At 43.6% G+C, this 24,598-nt stretch overlaps 1 protein-coding gene across 1 annotated transcript in view; it reads right to left on the bottom strand.

Annotated features, from left to right (window-relative positions):
• DOCK5 (dedicator of cytokinesis 5) overlaps positions 1-24,598 on the bottom strand; it is a 245,450-nt gene that overhangs the window by 145,370 nt on the left and 75,482 nt on the right. Inside the window, exons 3-5 of the mRNA XM_027839938.1 lie at positions 13,210-13,250; positions 6,846-6,901; positions 4,393-4,489 (exon numbers count right to left, since the gene is read on the bottom strand). Coding sequence (XP_027695739.1) covers positions 4,393-4,489; positions 6,846-6,901; positions 13,210-13,250 — 194 coding nt within the window. The remainder of the gene's footprint in view (positions 1-4,392; positions 4,490-6,845; positions 6,902-13,209; positions 13,251-24,598) is intronic.

Raw genomic sequence — 24,598 nt, 5'->3', positions numbered from 1 at the left:
TGTGATCTTGTGAGCTCTAAATTTCCTCTTCTTTAATTGAAGCCTTCTTAGTTCCTTTGATCAATCATCAAAACCATGTTCTATGAGTTCCTTCATCATGCCAGTCTCCCTCCTGCCAGAGCTGCCTATACCCCAGCTTGTCAATAACCTTCTTGAAATTTAGTGAAAAGAACACTGGATTGGGAATCTGGGGATACTTCTAGAAGATTCCCTCCACAATCACGTCTCTCCTCCTCCCCCCACCCCATTATTCAATCTCTTCCTTACTTCTGGTTTCTTTTCAGTTACCTCGAAACACAAACACCTCCAAACTTCTGTGGCCTAGCCTTTAAAAAAGGTCACAAAGTCAACCTTCCCTGATGGTTCTCCTCCATCTCTTCTCCCCAGAACTCCTTCAGAAAACCATCTATTCTCAGTGCACCCTCACTTCCTCTCCTCACTCTCTTCCTAACCTTTTGCAACCCAGCTCCACAGTCACTACTCAACTAAAAATGCTTTTTCCAAAATTCCCAATGAGGCACAATGACACATCTCTTCTCCCCGCTCTCCCTTTCACATCTGACACCGTCGATCCTTTTCTCCGGGTACTGTCCTCTGGAATATCATGACAGTATTCTCCCATGATTCTTCTTCCTATCTATATGACAACTTCTCAGCCTCCTTGACTAGGTCACGATCTGTATCATATTCCCTAAGTGTGGCTGAACCTCAAGGCTTTGTCTTGGGTCCCCTTCTTTCTCTATACTCCTGTAACTTAGTGACATCATCAGCTTAAATTTATTTAATTTATAATCTCTAAGTAGATGAGCTATAGATATAGCTTATGGATGTTTCTCTGGAGCTACAGTCCTATTTTAACAAACAATTTCACTGGAAATAGAAATTTGGTCACGTTGGGAATTGGATCTCCTGTAGGAATCTTATTCTCATCATGTTGCAGAGGGGATTTATGGGTTCTTGTTCAGACTCAAATTGGGCTACATATGGGCTCCCAGGTCCCTCCAACTCTGAGTTTTTGGCTCCGTGTTGCCAGGCAGAACTGAGGCTAACCTATCACAAGCAGAGGCAAGGAAGGGTGGAACTTACTCTCAGGCATCTCTAGGGCAATAAAAAAATTTCCCAACTTATCCTTGGACATTACCTAACCACCCTTCCTATCACCAGCTCCTCCTCCAAAGCAAACATGTAAGGGGGGAGTTGGGGGTAGACAGCAAGACACACCCAGAGCTCTTAAGTCATACTTTGCTCCAAAGGGCTCTTTTAGTTTTCTTCTAACAAACATTTCTTAAGCTCCAGGCTTCCCATCAAAAGAAGGGAGGCCTGCACCAGACTTATCTCAAAACATTTCCTGTTTCTTCCTCAGCAGCTGAAAATGCCTGCAAGCAATGGCGAGGCAGCCACCAAGGGAAGAGCAGCCGGGATAGTCACTCATGACAGCCTCTAGTCCTGAAAACGCCCTTTGCTCTGGAATTTGATGTCCTGCCTTTCCTGAAGACAACTCGACCAGTGTCTCCTGGACCGGGGCCCACCCTCAAGACACTATCTCTACAGACAAATGTTGGCCTTGCTAGGAGGAGTCCAAGGACATGGACTAAAGACAAAGACCACCGCCTTGAATAAGAAGATGACTTAGGAGAGATGTTGGGGCCCCTCGTGAGAGTGATTTAGGTCACAGTGAAACAAAGACATGCCTATTAGGTGGCAACAGCTTCCATTTTGGCTAATATTATTGGCTTGAGTCAGTGTGGTACAGTGGAAAAGCTCAGGATTTAGAGTCAGAGGAACAGGTTTTAAATCCTGCCTCTGTCACTGACCACCTCTGTAACCTTTGTTAAATCATTAAGCCTCAGTTTTCTTATCAGAAACTGAGGTTCAAATAACCGAAGGTCAGTCAATGAACATTTATTAAGTGCCTACTATGTCTCAGGCACTGTGCTAAGTGATGGGGATACAAAAAGAGGCAAAAGATTATCCCTGCCTTCAAGGAGCTCAGTCTAAGGGGAGAGAGACAACAAGCAAGCAGACATGGAAGAACAAACAGCCTAAATAGGAAACAATTAACTGAGGGAAGGCAATAGAATTAAGAGGGAACGGGAAGGATTTCCTGCGAAAGGAGGGATTTTAGCTGAGACTGAAAGGATGGCAAGGATGAGGAGGGAGAACATCCCAGACATGGGCAACAGCCAGAGAAAACGCCTGGAGTAGAGAGATGGAGGCAGAATTTGAACCCATAACTTCACAGCCAGGGCTCTTAACACTCTGTGATGCTGCCTCTTCAACCCCCTCTTTGGCAGATGAAGAGACATAGGCTCAGGGAGGTCAAGAGACTTGCCTAGAGTCATGCAGGGAGGAGCCATCATGGGCAGCTGCAAACTGGGAAACCAGTGATGTGACTTTCAGATGTAGTTTAAAACATAAGATGTACAAATTGGGCGCAGCATCTCTGAGGAAAGCAAGGGAAAGTGTTCCCATTAGAACCAAGAGACTCCTTTCACAATGGAGGCTAATTCCATATTAGGGGCAAGAAATCCTACCATTGAGTAACAGAGGCAGCCCAGGGTCCTATAAACTTCTAAGGTCTATTCCAGGTCTGTTACTAACTAGTTCTTGGTCACCTGTCCAATGATAACTTTGGTCTAGCCATTGACCGAAAATTTCCTAGCCCTAAGATTCCATAATTCTATGACATAATGGTTGACACTTTAAAAAAGAAAATGGCAGGATCCCACCAAACAGCAAAGAAGAGGAAGGATGCCATTTGTTGGTGGCTTCCTGTTTAATTTATGAGTCTGTATTGATAGCAGAAGCAGGCTGCAGGTCTATCAGAATTGTTTAAAAGAATTTCCCTGGCTTATCACCACTGAGTTAATCAATAGCAACCAACAGACATTTTGAAATATCAACAGGTAATAAAACACATTGTTGCCTTTCAAGAAAAAGAGAAGAGGCCCCATGGAGAGTCAGGGTTCTCTAGGCATTTTACTTCCTACCAAATCAATGCTACTCTTGGAAAGAGAAGCTTCCACCAGGGACATTTTTAGCTTAGAATATTAATATCTACCCTTAACTCAGTAGGTTGAGGTTGTGTGCTGTAGAGGAAAGAAGATGGGTTTGGGAGTCAAAGGACTTAGGATCTTATGATTCTATGACCTAGATTCAAACCTCACTTACTACCTATGGCACTTTTTAAGTGATTGGGCCTCTCTAGGCCTCAGTTTCCTCATCTGCAAAATGAGGGACTTGGAGTAGATGGGAAGAGACATCTGGTCCTACAATTCCATGCCTTTTTTGTCATCTTGTTGTCAACTGGGTTGGGCTCTAGCCTCCAAACCCAAGAACAGAGAATGCTAGGAATGAAGAAGACTTGAATTCAAATCCCACCATCGACCCTTACTAGCTAGCTTTGTTCCCGAAGGTAAATCACGATCACTCTATGGCTTTGTTTGAGATGAGCTATAAAGTGCTTCCATCTCTACGTCTTGATTCTATAACTTGACTCATATCTCCTTGTGTTGCTGCCCATTCTAACTAGTAGGCCGGGCACAATTATCTAGCAGACACAGCGAAGTTTTAATTTACTTATCGTTCATATATTCAAAGAAAAGACTTTTGAGAGTCCCTTGAACAGCAAGGAGATCAAATCAGTCAATACTTAGAGAAATTAACTCAGACGATTTGCTGGGAGGTCAAATACTGAAGTTGAAGCTTAAATACTTTGGCCACATAATGAGAAGATGGAACTCACTGGAAAAGACCCTGATGTCCAGAAAGATTGAGGGCAAAAAGAAAAGGAGACTGCAGAGGAGAAGGTGGGTAGATGGTGTCATGGAAGCAATGAACAAGAGCTTGAACAGACTTTGGGAGATGGCAGAGGACAGAAGGGCCTGGCGTGCTGTGGTCTTTGGGGTCATGAAGAGTTGGACACAACTGAACAATAACAACAAACAATAATTACTCAGCACCTTGTGTGGAACACTGCTACCTTCTGCATTAAATACGTGGCTTGTATGAGACGTGGTCCCAGACCTCCCAGAGCTTACAGTCCAGTTAAGGCAAAGTAAGACATGTACGAATAAAAAGGTAACCAGAGCTTTAAGGCATTGCACACTTGTGCGGCTCTAATGAGCAAGATGTTGTTCAAGCCCAAATCGGACTATCTGAAATTTGAAGGCATTCCTCCCACTTGCCCTGGGGTTCTAGTCCCACTTCTGGCATGCGCCATTTATGCAATCCCAGGCAATTTTCTCAGCTGAAAAACAATTAAACTGAACACAGTGAAATTACAATGGCCAGGGTCTGAAAGAAGAGATTTAGTGATGGTATCTCCCCAAACTTTTTGCGGAGGTGGGGGTCTGTAGGTGTGTAACGCTGCATACAATGTCAGTGACTCACCACGTAGAGTTTGTGCCAGATGACTGCCCATTCTCGAAGGGTAGATGTGAGTTCCTGCACCAAGGGCGCCTCACTGGGAATCACGGTCTCATGTTGCCTAGAGAGAGAAACAGATGAGCCATGGGGTTTCTTGAAGGAGGCTGGGCCAGTGGAAATTGGTAAGGGCCTTGTTTCCAGGCTGGGATGAGGCAAAACTTGGACCCTGGGGGGGGGGGGGTCTAGTAGGAAACTCAACTGAATCTTTGAGATTTGGAGAAAAACTCATTTCATTCAGTTCTCAGGCAATCCCCAAATAGGGCCTGAGCTTGTGAGTGTGAAAGAATCCACAGCCAAGGTTGTCTCCATCCTGGAGTTCTTGAATACCAACTGTATTAACTAAGTTATATCAAGGAGTAGAAGACATGGAGAAAGGAGAATAAAGGAAGGGGAATAAGAATTTGTGTAGCATTTACTATATACCAAGTATTGTGCTAAGTGCTTTACAAATATTCCATTTAAGCCTCACGATAACCCTGGGAGGAAGGTGCTCTTATCATCAATCCCATTTTACAGATGATAAAACTGAGGCAGACAGGTTAAATGATTTGTTCAGGGTCACCCAGCTAGTAAGTGTCTGAAGCTAGATTTGAACTCAGGTCTTCCCGACTCCAGGCCCACTGCTCAGTGCACTGTGGTACCAGCTGAAGAAGATTTATAAGGAAAGCCTGGGTTACCCAGTGGAAAGCTTGGTTGGATTTAGAGTCAATGGACCCGGATTCTAATTCTTATTTTGCCACCCGAGTCATCTTGGCCAAGTCATTCAAACTCTGTAGACCTTGGTTTCTTCACCTGTCACTGGTTCTCCAGTGGGAGAATTAGCCGTGGCGAACTGGTGTACATTTCACTAGATGCTAGTCAGTCGTTCAATAAACATAGATGAAGTAACAGTGCCAAGCTCTGTGCTAACAAGCTCCTTGGCTACAAGAGGCAGAAGACAGTCCCTGCCCTCAAGGAGCTCACAGTCAATAGATAAGCTTCCAATTTGCGATTGAATGGGCATACACAAGGCTCCAGCTCTACCCGCTCAGATATGGTGACTCTCTGGGCCATGGACAAAACACTCTGAGAGCCACTGGCCTAGGTGATCTAACAGGCCCCTTGGAGCTCTAATATTAGGGACGTTAGTCTCTCTTTGCCTGTCTTCTCACTCATTCTTTCTCCCCACACAAATGTTTCCAGAGTTCAAAGAAAGCAGCTTCAGACCCTGGAGAGCACGGGTGGGGGAAGTGGCCTGGCTACCCACCACCAGTCCCAAATGCCCCTGACGGAAGCATCCTGAGTCCCTTCTTCTGTGAGGACCCACAATCCTCCTGGTCTCCAATCCTGCCTGCTCTAGAGGTATGGGACCCCTGGATGCACTCGATCCCTGTAGGAATCCTGGGTCAACATCTGCTTTAGACCTTTCCCCATCTCCTCCATCCCTTCACCCGCCATTGCTCGGGCATTCTCTCTGAGACTACTTCCATTTACAAGGCATAAACCTTGTACGTACTTAACCGTCAGCATGTTGTTTCTCCCATTATATAAATGACAGCAGGGTCTGCATTCACCTTCTTTCGTATCCCTATCACTTAGCACAGTGCCTGGCACACGGTAGGCAATGATTAACTAACAAATCTAAAGTTGACTAACTAATTGGGAAGAGGGATTAAAAAAAAAGAAAAATAGAGAAAAGAATGACGTGGAAAGATGCTTTATAGAATGCTGTTGTTGAGTCATTTTCAGTTGCCTCTGACTCTTTGTGACCCCTTTTTGGGGGTTTTCATGGCAGAGATACTGGAGCGGTTTGTCATTTCCTTCCTCAGCCCATTTTACAGATGAGGAAACTGAGGCAAACAGGGTGAAGTGGCTTGCCCAGGGTCACACAGCTATTAAGTGTCTGTGGCCAGATTGGAACTCATGAAGAGGAGTCTTCCTGATTCCAAGGCCAGTGCTCTGGCCACTGTGCCACCTGGCCGCCCACTTTACAGATGCCCCTCCTCAAATAGGGAAGTGGGGATGGGGGCAGGAGTGGAAAGGGTGGGAAATTCGTAATGATATTTGGCATTTAGGTAATGCTTAAAGTGTTACAAAGTTCTTTCCATATACTATCTCATTTCATAAATGACAGCCATAGAGCTGAAGGGCTCTCAAATGTCACCGAGTCAATGTCCACATTTTACAGTGGCCCAGGGAAGTAACTGACTTGTCTGAGGTCTCCCAGGCCATCGCATGAGCAAGAAGGAGGGATTGAACCCTGGTCCTCTGACTCTTCGTTCAAGGCTCTCTGCATCACACTCACAATCACCCCATAAAGAGGGCACCCTCATCTCCTTCTAATTAACTCATGAGGAAGGTGAGGCTCACAGATATGCAATGGTCACCCAGTTGGCTGCCACGGCTGCCACCTCTCGGGCGTCCTCACAAGCACTCACCCTCGATCCTCCACGGTCGCCTCCTTCAAATGGATGTATGTTTCAGGGAAAATCCCCTACAAAGAGAAAAAAATCAGGTTAGATGGTAGCAAAGCCCCAGCCTCAAAACACAACCACAATCAACAAGGGCTTTTCAAGCATTGTGCCAGGCATTGTGTTAAACCCTGGGGATACAATGATAAAAAAAAATAAAATAAATAAAAATTTGCAATTAATATGCTTATATTCTATCAAGTGAGACAATATATAAATATAACAAAATATCCAGAGGGCAGCTATGGTTCAGTGAAAACAGAGCCCACCTTGAAAACAGAAAGCCCTGGGTTCAAGTTCTGACACATAACCACTGTGTGGTCCTAGGCAAGTCACTTAACCTAAGGGCTCTAGACAATTCTCTAAGACTCTTAAGTTGCAGAGAAGGTCCTGACTTTTGGACTGAATTGATAGGGGAGCTCCTGTTCAATGAAATCGAAGGATCAGCCTCTATCCCTACCCAAAATACGTGCATAGGAGATAACTGGGAGTAGGCAAGAGGCACCAGCAACCAGGGCTAGCCCCTAGCACCGGCTGATAGTCGATGAGCAGTGGAGACCTCGGTTTTCCCTCTTTTCTGCCTATCTGAGGGAAGGAGCCTTTTTTCACTGGGTTGGCCAAGGCTAGAGGCTGTGGATGGGTCCTTTCCAGGCTCCCCATTTTTGATTCACATTCTGGGAGTCCATCATGGGTCAATGAGAATAGGACAGAGGCTGCTAACTCATCCCTTGGCCATATTAGACTTGTGTTCATGGTAGCAACAGAGGGCATCAACGTATGTTCACAGGCTCACGGGTTTAGTACTTCTGAGCCAATCAGTCCAATAACTACATTTTACAGATGACGTTATTGTCATTGAGTCATTTCAGTTGTGTATGTGGCTCTTTGTTGTTGTTGTTTAGTCAATTAGTTGAGTCCAACTTTCCATGATCTCCTTTGGGGTCTTCTTGGCAGAGATACTGGAGAGGTTTGCCATTTCCTTCTCCAGCTCATTTTACAGAGGAGGAAACCGAGGCAAACATGGTTAAGTGACTTGCCCAGGGTCTCACAGCTAGTAAGTGTCTGAGTCTGGATTTGAACTCAGGAAGATGAATCTTCCTGATTACAAGCCCAGTGCTCTATCCCCTTAGTTGCCCCTACAGATGAGATACTTGGGCCTAGGATAGGTTAAATGACTTGCCTCAGGGCGTGGAGATCAGTGGCAAAGTCAGGATTTAAGCCCAGGTTCTTCCAGTTCATTCAGTCAATGAGTCACTTAGCGTATAGCAGGAATCAGAAATAAAAAGAAAGCTAAAACAACATCTGCCCTCAAGCAGCTCACATTCTGAAGGAGAGAGGATGGTAGACAAATAATGAGGTCCATCCAAGCACCCTTTCCTCAGTGCTCCATGGCATCTCTCGTTTTAAAGACTAGGACACATAGACAAGATGGCGTCTGATGGACCTTCCAACTCTGACCTGCCACCATAACACCCAGGCCCTTGGCAGACTCAGTCATGGCCCAAAGAAGCAAACAGAATGACTTGCCAAAAAGTGTCTTGTCAAGATTCTACCATCAGGCTGAACGTTTCCAACACCGTAGCACTAGCAAACCTTATTTTTTCATTAGGTTAAGCTCCTTGAGGATAAGGACTATCTTTTGCTTTTTTAACACCAGTGCTTAGCACAGTACCTGGCACACAGTAGGTACTTAATAAACATTTATTGATTATTTATTGATTGATTGAAGTCACAACTTTTCTAGGCTTGATTTCTGAATTATCTGTAAAATGAGGAAGTGAGACTCAGTGGGTTAAGGCCTCTTCCATCTCGAGATCTACAATACCTCAAGTAGTTTACTCACTGCTGGAGAGATGAAACATGTGTCCCAATATTACAAGTGTAAACCACAGCCTTGCCCTAATAACCCCCTCTTCTGGGATTTTCCAGGCCATGACTGCATCTCAAGAGACAGGAGAGGGTTGACTCTGACAGCAGTGTGTCCTATTCTCAACACATGGCTATTTATATGCTGGTACAGCTAGGGGCAACTAGGTAGTGCTGTGGATAGATCACCGAAGTTGGTTACTAATTGTGTAATCCTGGGCAAATCAGTTTCATCATCTGTAAAATGAGACGCCTGGATTGCAGAGGGCCTTTGGCATCCTTTCTAAGTTCTTATGGGGCAGCTAGGTGGCAAAATGGATGGCAAAGGAGATAGAGGCCTAGAGTCAGAAAGACTCATCTTCCTGAGTTCAAATCTGGCCTCAGACACTTAGCAGCTGTGTTACCGTGGACAAGTCATTTCACCCTGCTTACCTCAGTTTCTTCATCCGTAAAATGAGCTGGAGAAGGAAATGGCAAACCACTCCAGTATCTTTGCCAAGAAAACCCCAAATGGGGCTACAGAGAGTTGGCATGCCTGAAAATGACTCAGTAGCAACAATTACAAGCTCTTGTGACCCCACACTCTCTGAGGAGCCCTTAGAGGTGAGGGGATAGAGCACTGGGCTTATAATCATCTTTAGTGCAAGTCCATTTTCTTGCTTAAGGAAATCCAGTATCAGGAAGGAATCAGGTCAATTAAACTGGGCCAAGCATCCTACATCTGATGGCTGCGTTCCCTAAATTACTTTGGAGAAAGCCGAGGGAAGAGGAGGGGGCAATTTAAAACCAGCAGCGTGATTTCAACACTTACAAAGTAGACCATAAACCATAAACTTCTAGGTAGGAAACCATAAAAGGATTTTAAAATATTTTATTGTCTTACCAAAACATAATTTGTATGCATCATGCATCAAATTATGGAGCTCTTTGGTAAGCTTGCCTTGTAGAATGCCATTACGGGCTGCATAAATCCTGAGTAAACCAGGACGTATTTCTGATTTACAACCCACCTCACTTCAATTCAATCCCCATCCACTAAAGCTACCCATTCACTTGAATCAACTATTAAGCTAGAGATTGGCCAGCCATCCTTGCTGTCCAACCTCAGATCAATAACTCGGCCTGAAATACTCTTTGCTCCTGAAATAGGCATGTCTGCCACTTTTTATCACTCCACACTTTTATCACGCCTGCTTCTAAAGGACATCAAAGTCCCCATTAAAATAATAGGCCGTCCAAATGGGCTCTCAAGACCTGAGAAGTCAAGGCATTGGTCACGGTGGAGCTTAAAAGGACTTCAAAGGGACAAGGAAGAGTCAGAAGTGAATAAATCTTGTCAATGGCCATAGGCAGGACATTGGTTTATTTTTCCTGGGTCAGCTCTCCCAGGAGAAGGCTTCGAAGCTTCTCAAAGGGAGTGTGTGAACCACTCCTCCCCGCAGTAATTTAGTGGGAGGGAAAGGTCACTTTAAACAGCCTTGGAACAAGAAAGCCTTCCCTGGCAGAGCTCCTGGAAGAAGCCAGTGGGCCTTAAGGTGGAAACGGAGAAACAGCCAGAACTTCTCACTCTGATTCTGGTTCAGAAATCCACCCTTCTTCCTTGAAGAGTACATAAAAATTATATACAAGTTAACAAAAAAAGTTACATAAAAGTACATTAAAATGAACAGCCTTCTGTAGTTTCTCTACTCTCTTATACTTTGAGGAAAAGGACTTTATACTAGCCACAGAATCATCAAACGTCAGAAATGGGAGGGGCCCTAGAACAGAAGATATCAGGGATTGGAACACCCTTAGAACAGAGAATGTCAGAGCTAGGGAAAGGTTTAGAACAAGGAATGTCAGAGCTGGGAGGGAATTTAAAATGTAAAATGTTACAGCTAGTAGGGGGTCTTAGAACATAAAATTGCAAAGCTGGGAGGATCCTTAGGACAGACATAAAAGCTAAGAGGGACTACAGAGTACAGTGTTAAGACATGATACTGTTAAAGAAACTGAGGCCCAGAGAATCTATGTGACCTATCCAGGCTGCATAGCAAGCCAGTGGCAGATTTGGAATGGGGAGCCCAGGCACCTGCCTCCCACATCCCCTCTGTCATACGATTGAGATTCACCACTTATTATCTACCTCATCTTTTTGGGACTCCTATTCCTTGAGTAACCGCATGCACGTGAAATTGAAAGCCAAGAGTTCTGTGTGTCTCCGGGATTTCAGTGCTCTTGTCTGTGCCTGCTTTTTAAAAAGTCAGCTTCTTTGAAGAACTGGAAATTAATGAACCATCAAGGTCCATTGCTTTATGTGCGCTTAGGAGGTGCAGGACCCCAGGCCTGGGAAAATTCTAATTGTCCTTTGAAACCTCCACTGGCTCCTCAGTGAACAGCACCATTTGTGCTGTAAAAGCCAGCCTCCACTGCGCATCAGGGGTGACGTCCAACATCGAGGCGCAGAATCTGGTTAAGTATTGGTATTTGCTTTGGAGATTCCTCCGTCATACTCTGGCTTATTTCTGAGCCCAAAGACAGTTCAGACGCTTTGGTACAAAGTCAGTGGGGGAATAAAAGTGAAAACTGGAAACGAGATTGACGCTTTGGTCAAGGGGAGAGACTGAGGTCAGGAAGGCCTGACACAGAAGTTTGGATTCAGTCAAAGGGCCGCTCTTGAGGACCGAGAGGGCCATCTGTGGCTTCGAGGCCGCAGGTTCCCCACGCCTGATTCTAGGAGATAGGAAGAAAGTTTTGCATTTCCTTCTCCGGCTCATTTTACAGATGAGGAAACTGAGGCAAACAGGGTTAAGTGACTTGCCCGGGGTCACACAGCTAGTGAGTGTCTGAGGCCAGATTTGAGGTCAGGATGAGGAGTTTTCCTGACTTCAGGCCAGGCACTCTATCCCCTGTAGCACCTAGCTGCCCTGCAGTGTGGCTGATCTTAACTTAAGCATTCTAAGTTTCTTTTTGAGTTACCATTACTAAAATAAACCAGAGTCATAGGATGCCAGACGTAGAGCTAGGAGGACCTTAGAGGTTGTCATGCCCAACACCTCCATTTGACAGACAAAGAAACTGAGTCTCAAAGAGGGTAAGTGACTTCACCGAATCACGGATTCAGAGTTGAAAGGGAGCTTTGAAGGTCATCTAATCCAATCCCTTCATTTCCGTGATCAGAAAACCAAGACGCTCAATGAATTTCCCAAGGGTGCACATGATGAAATGCAGAGCCAGGATTCAAATCCAGATCTTCTGACTTCAGATCCAGAATCCTCATTAGAGGCAGATTCCAGCCCAGGTGCCTGACTCCCAAATTCACCCTGCTTCCCCTGCACCAACCACTCTGTCTGCTTTTGTGAATTATCTTAATTGGCCACTTAATTGGCAGACTCATGGGCTGCAGAAATCTGCTCAACCCAGACAGATGACACCCCTCTCTGCACACCTCAGGAGGAAGGTACAGCCACCTAGCACACGGCAGATGCTGGTGCTAGGGCTTGCTGTGATTAACCAGACAGGTCCTGGAAGGATAATTCCCTGCTCAGACAGCACCCAATTTCTTTCTAGGGCCATATATCCTAACAGAGCTTATTGTTTGCCCTTTGTTCTCAAAGAGGACCATGACATCAAGGAGGTGATGCCATGACTTGCAAGTGAATTAGATTTAAGTGAGGGAGGGCTGTGCAAAGTCACCAGCCTCATTCTCTGCTCTGGAGCCATCTGGGTCCAGTGACAAGATATAGATCAGGACGACTGAAGATGGCCCCCATCTTTTGCAAAGCTTTCAAGAGCCCAACATTGCCTCCATGCCCCAAGGAGGCAATTGAGTAGGGCTCCAGAGAATGGCCTTGTTAAGTCCTGAAACTGTAACTTGGTACTTTGCCTTCCCAGCCCTGAGGAAAGACACTGCAGCCTAGCCCATTTTCAATGAGGAAAGAGTCACGGCTAAGGGGCACCCCTGAGCTTAGGAATCAGGGAGGACCATTGGACCCTCACCAAAACTGAGGCCTCAGATAGAGCAACACCCATTGTTGACTGTTAGAGTAACTGTGTTCTGGGGGATAGGAGAAGAGCAGAAAGACCTCTCATCTTCTCCTGCCTTGAATGACCCCTGGTCTTATCCCTTGGCCTGACTCACTGTCACCTTCTCAAACTGGCTGGCTGGATACAACGTCACTTTTACCCAAAGGAAAATTCCCAGTTTAGTTAGCATAGTGCCTGGCATACAGTAAGTGCTTAATAAATGCTTGCTGATCTACTGATGCTTCCTTGAGGATCATGTTTAACTGTCCTATTGGCAGTCCCTATGGAGATCTGAGAATCTGCTTTCGCTTCTAAATGAGGTAAAACCCTGAAGAGAAAAATCAGAGAGTGGAGCCTAATCAGATAGCATATAATGCAACCTGTTTCACAAGCAATGCAAAGCAGTGGGAAAAAATCAGATAAAAGGCAAAAAACAAAAACAAAGAAAAAAACCTACCTTTTTAGCCTTATTCCTCAGCGTGTATCCTCTGAACCAACCTGTCAGGGCACAAAAGAACACACAATCCTTTATCTAAACAAAGACCATCCCCAGATCTTGGCAAGGTGCATTCTGATTCTTCATCACCAATGTTGGCAGAGAACTAGGGAGAACAAACAAGAAACAGCTGATTGGACACAGTGGATTGCATCTGAAAGGCTTGTTTTTCTTGGAACCATACCTGGACAAGAAGGATGTAGGATTTCATCACCGTTGGGGAAATACTAGTATGGGAATGCCCTCCACTGATGCCAGTTGTAACCCATATGTTACATACTTCTTAGGGACCTCTTCTGAGGTTCAAATAAGATAATATATGCAATGTGTTTTTGGAAACTTCAAACATATAAATGTCTATTTATTATTATTAGTAGTACCATTATTATTACTTCTATCAAAATCACAACTTCTTATTAGGAAAAATTGCCATACCTAGACCCCATTCTACGCTATCATTTTGGAAGCTTGCCAAATGCCCTAGGGCTATGACTTGGGAAACTACAGGAGAATCACTACCTCTAGTTAAATTCAACAAACTTAAAAAAAAAACACGTTTTTATTGACCTTTTTTTTTTAAATATCACCTTTATTTCTGAATTTATCCTTCCTCTTCTAGCCAGCAAGCCACCTCTTGTAATAAAGACTAAAAAAGAGGATGGGAGCAGGGAAAAGCAGGTAAACAAAACCAATCAATGCATCAAGCAAGCTTGACAGTACAGTCCACACACCCAGAGTCCTCTGTCTCTGCAGAGGATGGAGGGAAGTCATTTTCCAATGTCCTAGGTAGAAAAGGATCATGGGATCTCATAGCTCCAGAGCAGGAAGGCACCTCTGAAGGATACCTAGTCCGATCTCATTTTGTAGATTAGTCAGCTGAGGCCGAGGGATCCCAGAATCAGAGATCTAGAGATGGAAGGGACTTTAGAGGTCATCTAGCCCACCTCCTTCACTTTGCAGATAAGGAAACTGAGGCTCAGAATGGTTAGGTGGCTTCTCTGAGGTCATCCAAGTAGGACTAGGATTTGAACCCAGGACCTATAACTTCGCGTCCATTGCTTTAAGCACTAGAGGCAGGTTTGAACCCAAATTCTCCTCCTTCACTATGTCGAGCTCCACCTCCTTATCCAGGACCAACTTCAGTCACTATATTACATTATATACATATACACACACACACATATACACACACTATAATTAACTATTGTTATTTTTTCCATTCAAATTCCTGTAGTCATTGAGCCTATTTCAATGAATAATTAAGTCCCCACTATGTGCCAGGCACTTTGTGAGGCATAGGGGATTTGAAGACAAAAATACAAAAGGGAAGAAAGGAGAGCAGAGCAGAGCAGAGGAGAAAAAAAAAAAGAGAAAAAAATAGGACTTTTACAGATGAAGAAAGTGAAGCAAGACAATAGCATTATAATAACAATAATAATAAACATTGCAGGCTTAGGAGAGCCCTGATGAACTCTAAGTTCTTGGCTAGCCCAGGGGTGGTTCTTAATCATTTTTGTGTCCTGGGCCCATTTGGAAATCTGAGGAAGCCTATGGACCCCTTTTATGAATCATGTTTTTAAATGCACAAAAAAAAATCATGCATAAAATTAAGCACATGGTATTACAAAATTATTTTGAAATACAATTATCAAATTATTTTAAGAATAAGTTCATAGAACCCATGGTATGAACTCTTGCTCTAGACCATAGGTTTTAAAACATATTAGGCCTACCCCCCCCTTTTAAAAAAATTGCCCACCACCACCCTGGAAATCTACTTTCTTTAACCCTTTAATGTTTTTTTTTTAAATTTGCATCATTTTAAAAATATAAATTTTTTTTCAAAAAAAAGGACACATCTTAAATTTAATAATTTATTGTAAAGTTGTGAGATTCCTGAATTGAAATTTTGATGATGCAATATTGCATCATGTAAACATATTGTGTCATATTACATGCACATATTCCTGCAGATGCATGCTGGACTTCCTGACAATGTACTATGTGCTCACCTGCCAACACTTGTTTGTTAAGACCTGTTGGCAGATTTGACCAGTGGTTGGTTATAACTTGCATTTTATGTGTTTATCTGGAAAATAATATAGTCACCATGACTTTAACTCTGTTACACAGTGGATAAAACATGTATGAACGGTTTTTCAAAATTTTCTTCTCTTCTTTCCTTATGCTTCCACTGCCCTCTTATTTTTATTCAGTGCCCCATAATTGTAGCTGAGACTACTACCGTGACCCCCCCGTTCATTGTTCCAGTGCCCCCAGTGGTCGGTATTGCCCACTTTGGGAATCTATGCCTACAACCGTGGATTTAAAGTCAGAAGGGACCCTTAAGAGGTCATCGAGTCATCTAGTTTAGCTAAGTGACTTGCCCCAAGATCTCCCATTGTTACCCATTGTATCTACTGCATCACACTGCCTCTATCCAATGTACCACACTGCCTGGAGAGAGCCAAGTGCCAAAAATTCCAGAATCTCAGAAGGAATGGGGTTCTCCCTTCCGAAGAAGAGGAACAAAGAATCACAAAATATCTCCAAGTTGGAAGTGGCCTCACAGGCCATCCATGACCACTCAGACATGAAGGAGGCCTTCTACATCATACCCAGCGTGAAGCTATCCAGGCTTGGCACGAAAACATTATTATGACCTGAACTCAGTGAGGGTAGCCAGATGCTGCCTGACCTTATAGCAAATTATCTGTGGTTTCCACTGCCTGAAAACCAGTTAAAAAAAATCTTTCCTATGAAAAGATCATTGTCCTTGGAAGAGAAAACAGAAGCATTCAGAATCTCACATCTTGCCATCTGCCCTTCCTCTCTACACATGTCCCATCACCATCACATTCCACACCCCACCTCCATTCCTACAATTCTCCACCTCTTGCTCTGGGAAACAGTAAACATCTCAATACCACCATTGCTTCTAAAAAAGAGGCATCAATCAGTTATCCTATAGCTCCACTGGCCATCTCTCTGAATGTTAGGACCAAAGCACCGCCCCCTCGCTGGTCGTCACTCCCCTATGTCTTGTCTTATCCTGTTGGTGTGTAAACTCCTAAAAATATTTTCCTCATTTAGTATTTAAATCTTCAGCATCTGCCACAGTGCCTGGGACATAGCAGGTACTTAAATAAATTATTTTCATTCATTCATTTATTCATCCTCCATCCATCCATTCTATCTTCCCTAGTCCCAGCAAATGTTGAGCCACTAATATTTATTGAGTTGCCAAGAATGACTTGAATGTGAGTCCTGGGAACTGGTCCTAAGTCACACTCCTGCTATGCTCAGGAGGTGGTCCTAGACTGCAGATATTTCTCTCTCTGAGGCCAGTTCTCTATCTACCACCTCACAATGCCTCTCATGTATAGGTATACTGCTATACTTGATTCATCAGATTAGTTTCCTCTTGCTTCGTGCCAGAGAAGGGCAGAAAGTGCCCAGTCCAGTGTCCCAGGTCTTTCACTTATTACCTCAATTTCCTCCTCTATAAAACAGGTACCTTGAGTTGGCTAAATCTATGATCCTATGATGGGAGGCTGGCCCTGAGCGTGCTCCCAAACTTCTTGCCAATTTTTTTCCCTTCCTTTTTATCCTCCTGAATAGAAGGATACTTGACTCCATCCTCCAACAACCCCCTACACTTCCCTGCTGGAAGAGACCTAGAGCATGCACCCCATTACTAACCTTAGCCCCATTGTCCACTTCTCAGGGGTGCTTGCTCCCTTGCAAGCACCCTACCTTTAGGGGCAAATACCCCAATGTTTCTTAAGGATTCATGAACTTTTCCACTCACGATGCTACAATACCCGTAGTAGTCATTTAGTTAATAAGCATTTATTAAGTGCCTACTATGTGCCAGGCATTGTGTCAACTACTGGGGACACAAAGGCAAAAACAAACAAACAAAAACAACCAGTCCCCACTGTCAAGGAGCTCACAATCTAATGGGGACTACATGAAAACAACTATATACAAACAAGCTACATAACGGATAAATGAGAAATAATGACCAGAGTGAAGGTGCTAGAATGAAGAGGAATTGGGAAAGCCTTCCTGTAGAAGGTGAGCTTTTAGCTGGGACATGAAGGAAGCCAGAAGGTAGAGTTGAGGAAGGTGAGATTCTCCAGGGATGGAGAGCAGTCAGTAAAAATATCCAGACTCAAGGGATGGAAAGCCTTGTTAGAGGAACAGCAAAGTAGGCAGCATCAGTGGATGGAAGAGTATGCTGGTGGGTATAAAGTATAAGAAGATTGAAAAGGCAGGAGGTGGGGGCTAGGTTATGAAGGAATTGGAATGCTAAACAGAAGATTTTGTATTTGATCCTGGAGGTAATAGGGAGCCACTGGAGTTTCTTGGAGTCAGAGGTGACGTGGTTGGATCTGTTCTTTAGGAAAATGACTTTGCTGGCTGAATGGAGGATGGACTGGAGTGGGAGAGACTTGTGGAGGGCAGAGGAAACCAGCAGGCAATTACAGTAGTCCAGGTGTAAGGAGAGGAGGGTTAGGGTCGGGGTAGCAACAAGAGAGAGATGTTGAAAAGATAAAATCAACAGACTTTGGCAACAGCTAAGACATGGAAGGCTGAAGAGAGAGTCAATATCTAGGTTGGGAGCATGAAGCAATAGAAGGATAGTGGTGCCTTTGACAAAAATAGGGAAGTTTAAAAGCAGAGAGGGTTGGGGGTGGATGGGGGGAAAATAAATGAGTTCAGTTTTGAACATGTTACTGGACATCTAGCAGATGAGAAAGCAGAGAATTTAGGGCTAAATCAGTAAATTTGGTAATCAATTATACTGGGATGCTAACTAAGTCTATGGAAGCTGATGAGATCACCAAGTGAAGTATTATAGAGGGACCTATAATGCCTCTGGACCTTTCTACCCAGCAGCTAAAAGGCCTCCTATGTCTTGTTTTCCCCACTTAGAGTGTAAGCCTCTTGAGAGTAGAGACTGTCTTCTTTTTTCTCTTTTTAACAAATTATTTTCATTCATTTATTCATCCATCCATTCCATCTTCCCAGTCCTTCAAGTGCTTAGCACACAGTGAGCACTTACTAAATACGTTTTTCATTCATTGGTTTGATGAACTCTGGTATAGATGCAGCCTTCCATAATGGACAGAAGGCTGAACTTGGAAGTCAGAGACACCCAAGTTCAAAACCTGTCTTCATTGTCCCGTGCTAGCTGTGTGAACAGGGGATGCCCTTCGACCTTTTCTGTGACTCACTTCCCCCTTGGTAAACTAATATCCATAGTAACTATTATACGGGGTCATTGTGCATTGCAAATGAGATAATGTGTGCCAAGTGCCAGGCAGACCTGAGTGCCACTTACTCGATTTACATTCAGTACAGCACATGGTAAATGGTAAATGTATATTGACAATTACTGTGATGTGTGCAGGAAGAGCTCAGATCATTCATGCTGCCCTGAGAATAACAAAACCCAGCCGTTCCCAGCCAGCATTCTCAGCTGGAACAGAAGCCGCTGGAGGATGTTCTAAACAATCCTTCCTCAAGCCAGAGAAAGTAAGATAAACATATTCAAGGGGTCTGGTGGCATGGAGCCACTGAAGTAATCCTATGAGCCCCCTCACCCAGAGGGGCTGCAGCTGTGAGGTGGGGGTGGGGTGAAGGGAGGCGCAGGAGAAATGTCACCAAATTTCTATCATCAGTAGAATCAACTGGCATTATGGGATGGGAGTTCAGGGAAGAGACTAGGGTTGTATGTCTGGATCTGGGAGTCATCTGTATAGAGAGGATAATGGAAACCATGGAGGTGAATAAAATCACCAAAATAGAAGAGGGTCCAGGACAGAGCCAGGACAGAGATGTCCAGGACAGGACATCATTCATTCGTTCATTGGGCTAAGCCTTCAAAGAAGTTAAGGATTTGAAAGGAAGTTGGGGTGCAGCATGCTTTCCAGGTGTGGGGGCACAAACGCTTGAGAGAGAATGCTGAATTTCAGGCAAGAGTTACTGCACAACTTTGGTTGGAATGTCCAGTAGGTGAAGGGGAATAATTTGAAATAAACTTGGAAAGGCAGTCTGGACCCAAACTAAGAAGGGTTTTGAGCTGAGTAGTTTGCATTTTATACTGGAGAAATAGGAAAGCACCAAGTATTTTTTAGGTGTGATAGGGTTATACTTCGATACACTTCAATGGCAAGTCTATCTAGAACTAATTAGACAAAGGAAGGGGGCTCAGGGTGAGAGGACCACTTAGGAATCTACTGCAGCAGCTCAAGTGAAAGAAGGGAAAGGCTAGAACTAGTCTATGAAGTCGAGAGAAAGGGGCAAACATGAGAGCTGCAGAGATAGAAACAACGAGATTTGGAACTTGTTGGCTATATGATCCGAGAAAGACTCAAGGTAGAGCTTTCTGAAATGGGGAGGTGATAGTCTCACTTCCTCTGCTCTGTTAGGACCTCATCTGGAGTATTATGTTTGGTTCTAGGAGCCACAGTTTGTGAAGGATATTGATACACCAGAGAATGTTCAGGGAAGGGCAATAAAGAGGTTGAAGGGCCTAGGGGGTGCCATATTGGTGAAAGAAAATGAGAATAATTATCCTAAGGAAGGGAAGCCTCAGAAGGAAGATGAATGTATTTAGGTATTTGAAGGGCCTGTCCCAGAGGGAAGACCCCTGGGAAAGGAAGGAAAGTTACAGAGAGGCAAATTTAGATTCTATAGAAGGAAAATCAGTTGAAGCTATAGAAAAGCAGAACAGATTGCCTTGGGGGGCAGCAGGCTCCCCATCAATGGAGGTCTTCACATAGAAGCTAGGTGTCTAGTTTGGGGAATGTCACAAAGGAAAGGATGTGAGTTTGTCTGGTCAGAAACAGCTTGAAGTGGTGAGTGGAGATCTGGCCTTGGGGCCAGGAAGACTTGAGTTTGTGAGTGCCTCTCACATGTGCTGGCTATGTGACCTAGGCCAGTCACTGAATCTCATGGTACAACCAGTCAACTCCCCAAGACTAAAAGTTAAAAAGCAGGGGCCTGGGGCAGCTAGATGGTGCAGTGGATAGAGCACTGGTCCTGAAGTCAAGAGGACCTGAGTTCAAATCCAGCCTCAGACCAAACACTTGACACTTACTAGCTGTGTGACCCTGGGCAAGTCACTTAACCCCAATTGCCTTTAAAAAAAAAAACTCTGGAAAAAGGAGTTTGACCACCCCTCCTCCTCTTAGATACTCTGTCCTACTTGGGGCATCATGATATTGCTTTCTCTTGGTATTCCAGTGGTCAAGAGGAGACATGGGGATCTCTTCTTGGTCTCCTTTGATGGCCATTCATGCTTTACTGCTTGTGTATGTATGAGTGTGGTCTGGGGTTGTGTCTTGGGTCCTTTCTTCTCTTTCTACAATTTCTTTCTGGGTGACCTCATTGGCCCCCATGGATTCAATTATCATCTCTAGGTAAATGACTCCCAAATCTACATATCTAGCCATCCAAAGAAGAAAGGATTTTTTCTTTTTTCTTCCTAAACCTTTCCCTCCTCCATCTATTACACTACCCAAGTGCAAAGCTTTGGGGTCTGAACCTTCATCCTTTCCCTCACCACCCTTCTCCAGTCAATCAGTTGGCACATCTGGTCACTTTGCTTCCATATCTGTCCTCTTCTCATCACTCAGACAGCTACCACCCTAGTTCAGCCCCTGGGCTGTTGCAAAAGTCTTTTAGGCTATAGTTTTCCTTACATCCCTGTACAAGCTATCTTATATACACCTGCTACATTAATATTTTTAAAGCACAGATCTAATAATGTTCACCCCTCCACTCAAGAATCTTCAATGGTTCTCTGGTATATTCCAGCTAAAATGCAAACTCCTCAGTTTGGCATTGAGAGCCCTTCGTGATCTGAGAAAAGAGAACAGAAGTGTTTTGAGGAAGTCATTCACACAGTGTGTAATGCAGAAGCCCCAAAACAGCACAGCTGGGTGGAAATGGGTAGAGAAACCAGCTGAGTCTCTTCCTTCAATGGAGATTTTGCATCAAGCTGCCCCTCATGATTACAGTGTGTTGCCTCTTCAGTGGGATGAGGTCCTTTCCAGGACTCTCTATATAAGATTCACTTTAGGTCCCAACAGAATAAGCCACAGTTTGGGGGAAGGGCTGGAAGGAGTTTCTTAAACATGGCCAAAATGGGAATTTGTTTTGTTTGACTATGCATATTCATTGCAAGTGTTTTATTTATCTTTTTTTTTAAATGGCAGGGGATGTGGGAGGAAGAAAAAATAACTGCTTGTTAATTGAAATTTTTAAATATATTTGTTATAAAAAGAGTCCTTTATGAAAAAGTTCAAAGTAAGGAAAGAAACAGCTACATGAGGGAAAAAATATATATGGGGATGACTAGGCGTTCAGGAGGAAATTCTAGGGAAAAGACACTGATTAATGAGAAACTTTAAAAGAATATTAAATACAGAAAATATTAAAGATTCAGAAAGTTGGCCAATGCAGGTTATCTCAAATCAGATTAGGAATTTCCAAGGGGAGGGATTAATTTGGAAATGAGATTACTCCCTGAAATAGGGCCTTTTTGTCTGGCCTCTGAAGATGGCTCCTGGACCCCGAGCAAGAATTCAAGGACAGAGAAAGCCTCGGACAAAATGGCTACTGCTACTGGGGAAATGAATAAGATGGTTGGATCTCTGCCAGGCTTTTGCTTCCTAATTTATACTGTGGTCATCATTCTTCCCTAAATGTAGGCATTGATCTGTCTAGATTTAAACATTGGGTTGGGCATTATGGTTTTATAACCACATGCAAAGTATATAAACCTGGCTTGGCTTTCTTTGGATTGAGCTTAATCTCTGTTATTGAATACAGAACGCTTCCAGTACCGGCCATTTCAACAGTGTTTAATAAATGCTTGATAGAGGTGACAGAATTGAGGTAGAAAGGCCTCATGTGAATAGCTTATATGGACCTAGTCATTTATATGTTATCTTTTTAAATAGAATGTGAGATCCTTGAGAGCTGGGGCCATATTTTCCACCTGTTTTTTTATCTCCAGTGCTTAGCATGGTATCTGGCACAGTAAGTGCTTAATAAATGGTTGTTAACTGATTTTACAGATGAGCAAACTGATGTACAAAGAGATTAACTGATCTGCTGCCTAAGGTCACATAGAGAGTAAGTGAGTAGGACAGGATTTGAACCTGACTTCCTGACTCCAAGCCCAATACTTTCTACTAAATCACACAGTAGAATGCTAGATTTCAATCCTGGCTTTGAATCCTGAATTTGAATCCCAGCTTTGCTAATTCCTATAAATATAACCGGTTTCATTTATATTTTATTTTAGGTAATAACAAACATTAAAATCCATAGGCTTTACCAGAATGTCAGTGAAGTCCAGGGCACATAAATGGTTAATGACTTTTTCCTTATTAAAAAAAAAAAACACCTAATTCCCCAACCATGCCCACCCCCCACCACCACACTTATCTTTGGGAAAGCACTCAGCAGATACATTCTGCTCAAATTAGTCAACAGGTATGCATTTAGTGCCTATTTTAGCACCTGTTGAAGGGCAGCCTAGCAGAACACAGTGGAGAAGGAACAGTGCTTGGAATCAGGAGAACCTGCTTCTGACACATACTGGCTGTGTGACCTTGGACACATCACCTCACCGCCATACTCCAAGCAACCCTCTAAGACTAGAAGTTTCAGAGCAAATGTCCCAATTGGTATTGGTAAAGAGAGCTTTCTCACTTGGGATTCCACTATATCAATGGGGTTTGAAGAAAAACAAACAAAAACAATGAGGTAAATGCTGGGGGTACAGAGAAAAAAAATGAAAGCATCCCTGCCCTCTAGAAGTTTACATTCTATCAGGGGAAACAATGTGCACATGTAAAGTAAATAAACAAACAAACAAATAAACATATCAGAGACAGAACAGGGCCTCAGAATCAGGAGAGGTGGGGTTCAAGTCTTATCTCTGAAATATATTGACAACCCTGGTCAAGCAAGTCATTCAGCCTCTCTATACCCCCAAGCTATCTGTCTATTTCTGTTTTTCTGTCTGTTTGTCTCTATCATCTTTGTCTCAATCTATCTCAATCCATCCATCTATCTCTGTATCTCTGTATCCATCAATCAACCTCTGAATCTATCTCTGTTTGTCTCTGTCTCTATCTGTCTGTCTCTCTCCCTCTCTAAGCTGGGAAGGGAAGATGTACTTTCCCAGTTCCCAGCATCATGACCTGAAGAGTTAGGTCATGCTGTCTCTTTCTTACAAGGTCAGCTCTGAGAGGAGGCTTCGGCACACTGGTGCCCTTTTTGATTAAGCTCTCTCATAAACACACTCCTCCTGCCGCACTCTTTCCTCCTCACACCCACATCAGCAATCTGAACCATTCTGATGAGAGCCAGCTGACAAGTGGGACCCAAGGTGAAGGTCAGACAGATGTGGGAAGGACCCGAGAGCCCCACTCAGCCAAGTGCAGAACAAGCTGATCCGTATTCAAGGGAGATGGAAAAACTTTGCCTTGCTTTTGCTGTCATCCAAATCCACATGCTTCCAAGTCGATAAGCGTGTCAGGTACCTACTATGTGCCAGGTTCTGGGGGAACAAAAACAGAAAGAAATAATCCCTGCCCTTTGGAGATGATGTTCCATCAGGGAAAACAACACGTAACCTTGTAAGTTACTAAGGATGACGATGAGTAATGTGACCTGAATAGTGAGCTTGCCTTGGGATAAGGAAGATCTGGGTTCAAGTCCCACTTGGAAGACATTAGCTATGTGACCCTAGGAAACATCGCACCAGTGGCAAGGCTATTTCCTTTTTTTTTTCTTTAAAATTTTTTTATTTTAAGTGTAATAACTGGCAACAAACACACGTATCAAACATATAACTAAGCACCAAAAAAATGATTTTACATGGAACTGAAAATTCCACTATTTACAGTTTTTTCCCTTTTTTAGTTCATTTTTTTAGTTTTCAACATTTACTTCCACAAGATTTTGAGTTCCAAATTTTCACCCCATCTTGCCCCTCCCCCCATCCCAAGATGTCATGCATTCTAAATTCCCCTTCCCCTAATCTGCTTTCCCTGCTATCTCTCCCCTCCTTCCCCTTCTATTTTCCTATAGGGCAGGATAGATTTCTGTACCCCATTTCCTGTATTTCTTATTTCCCAGTTGCATGTAAAAATATATATTTTTTTAAACATGTGTTTTTAAAACTTTGGGTTCCAAATTTTCTCCCTTCCTCCCTCCCTCCCCACCCTCATTGAAAAGGCAAGCTATACATGTGCAGTCACTCAAAACACTTCCATAGTAGACATGCTGTGAAAAACTAACTCTATTTCCCTTAATCCTA

The sequence above is a fragment of the Vombatus ursinus genome, unplaced genomic scaffold (assembly GCF_900497805.2).
Source record: "Vombatus ursinus unplaced genomic scaffold, bare-nosed wombat genome assembly UNPS02014837.1, whole genome shotgun sequence".
Taxonomy (NCBI): Eukaryota; Metazoa; Chordata; class Mammalia; order Diprotodontia; family Vombatidae; genus Vombatus; species Vombatus ursinus.
The sequence above is the reverse complement of the archived record's forward strand: the minus strand, read 5'-3'. Positions and strand labels throughout refer to the sequence as shown.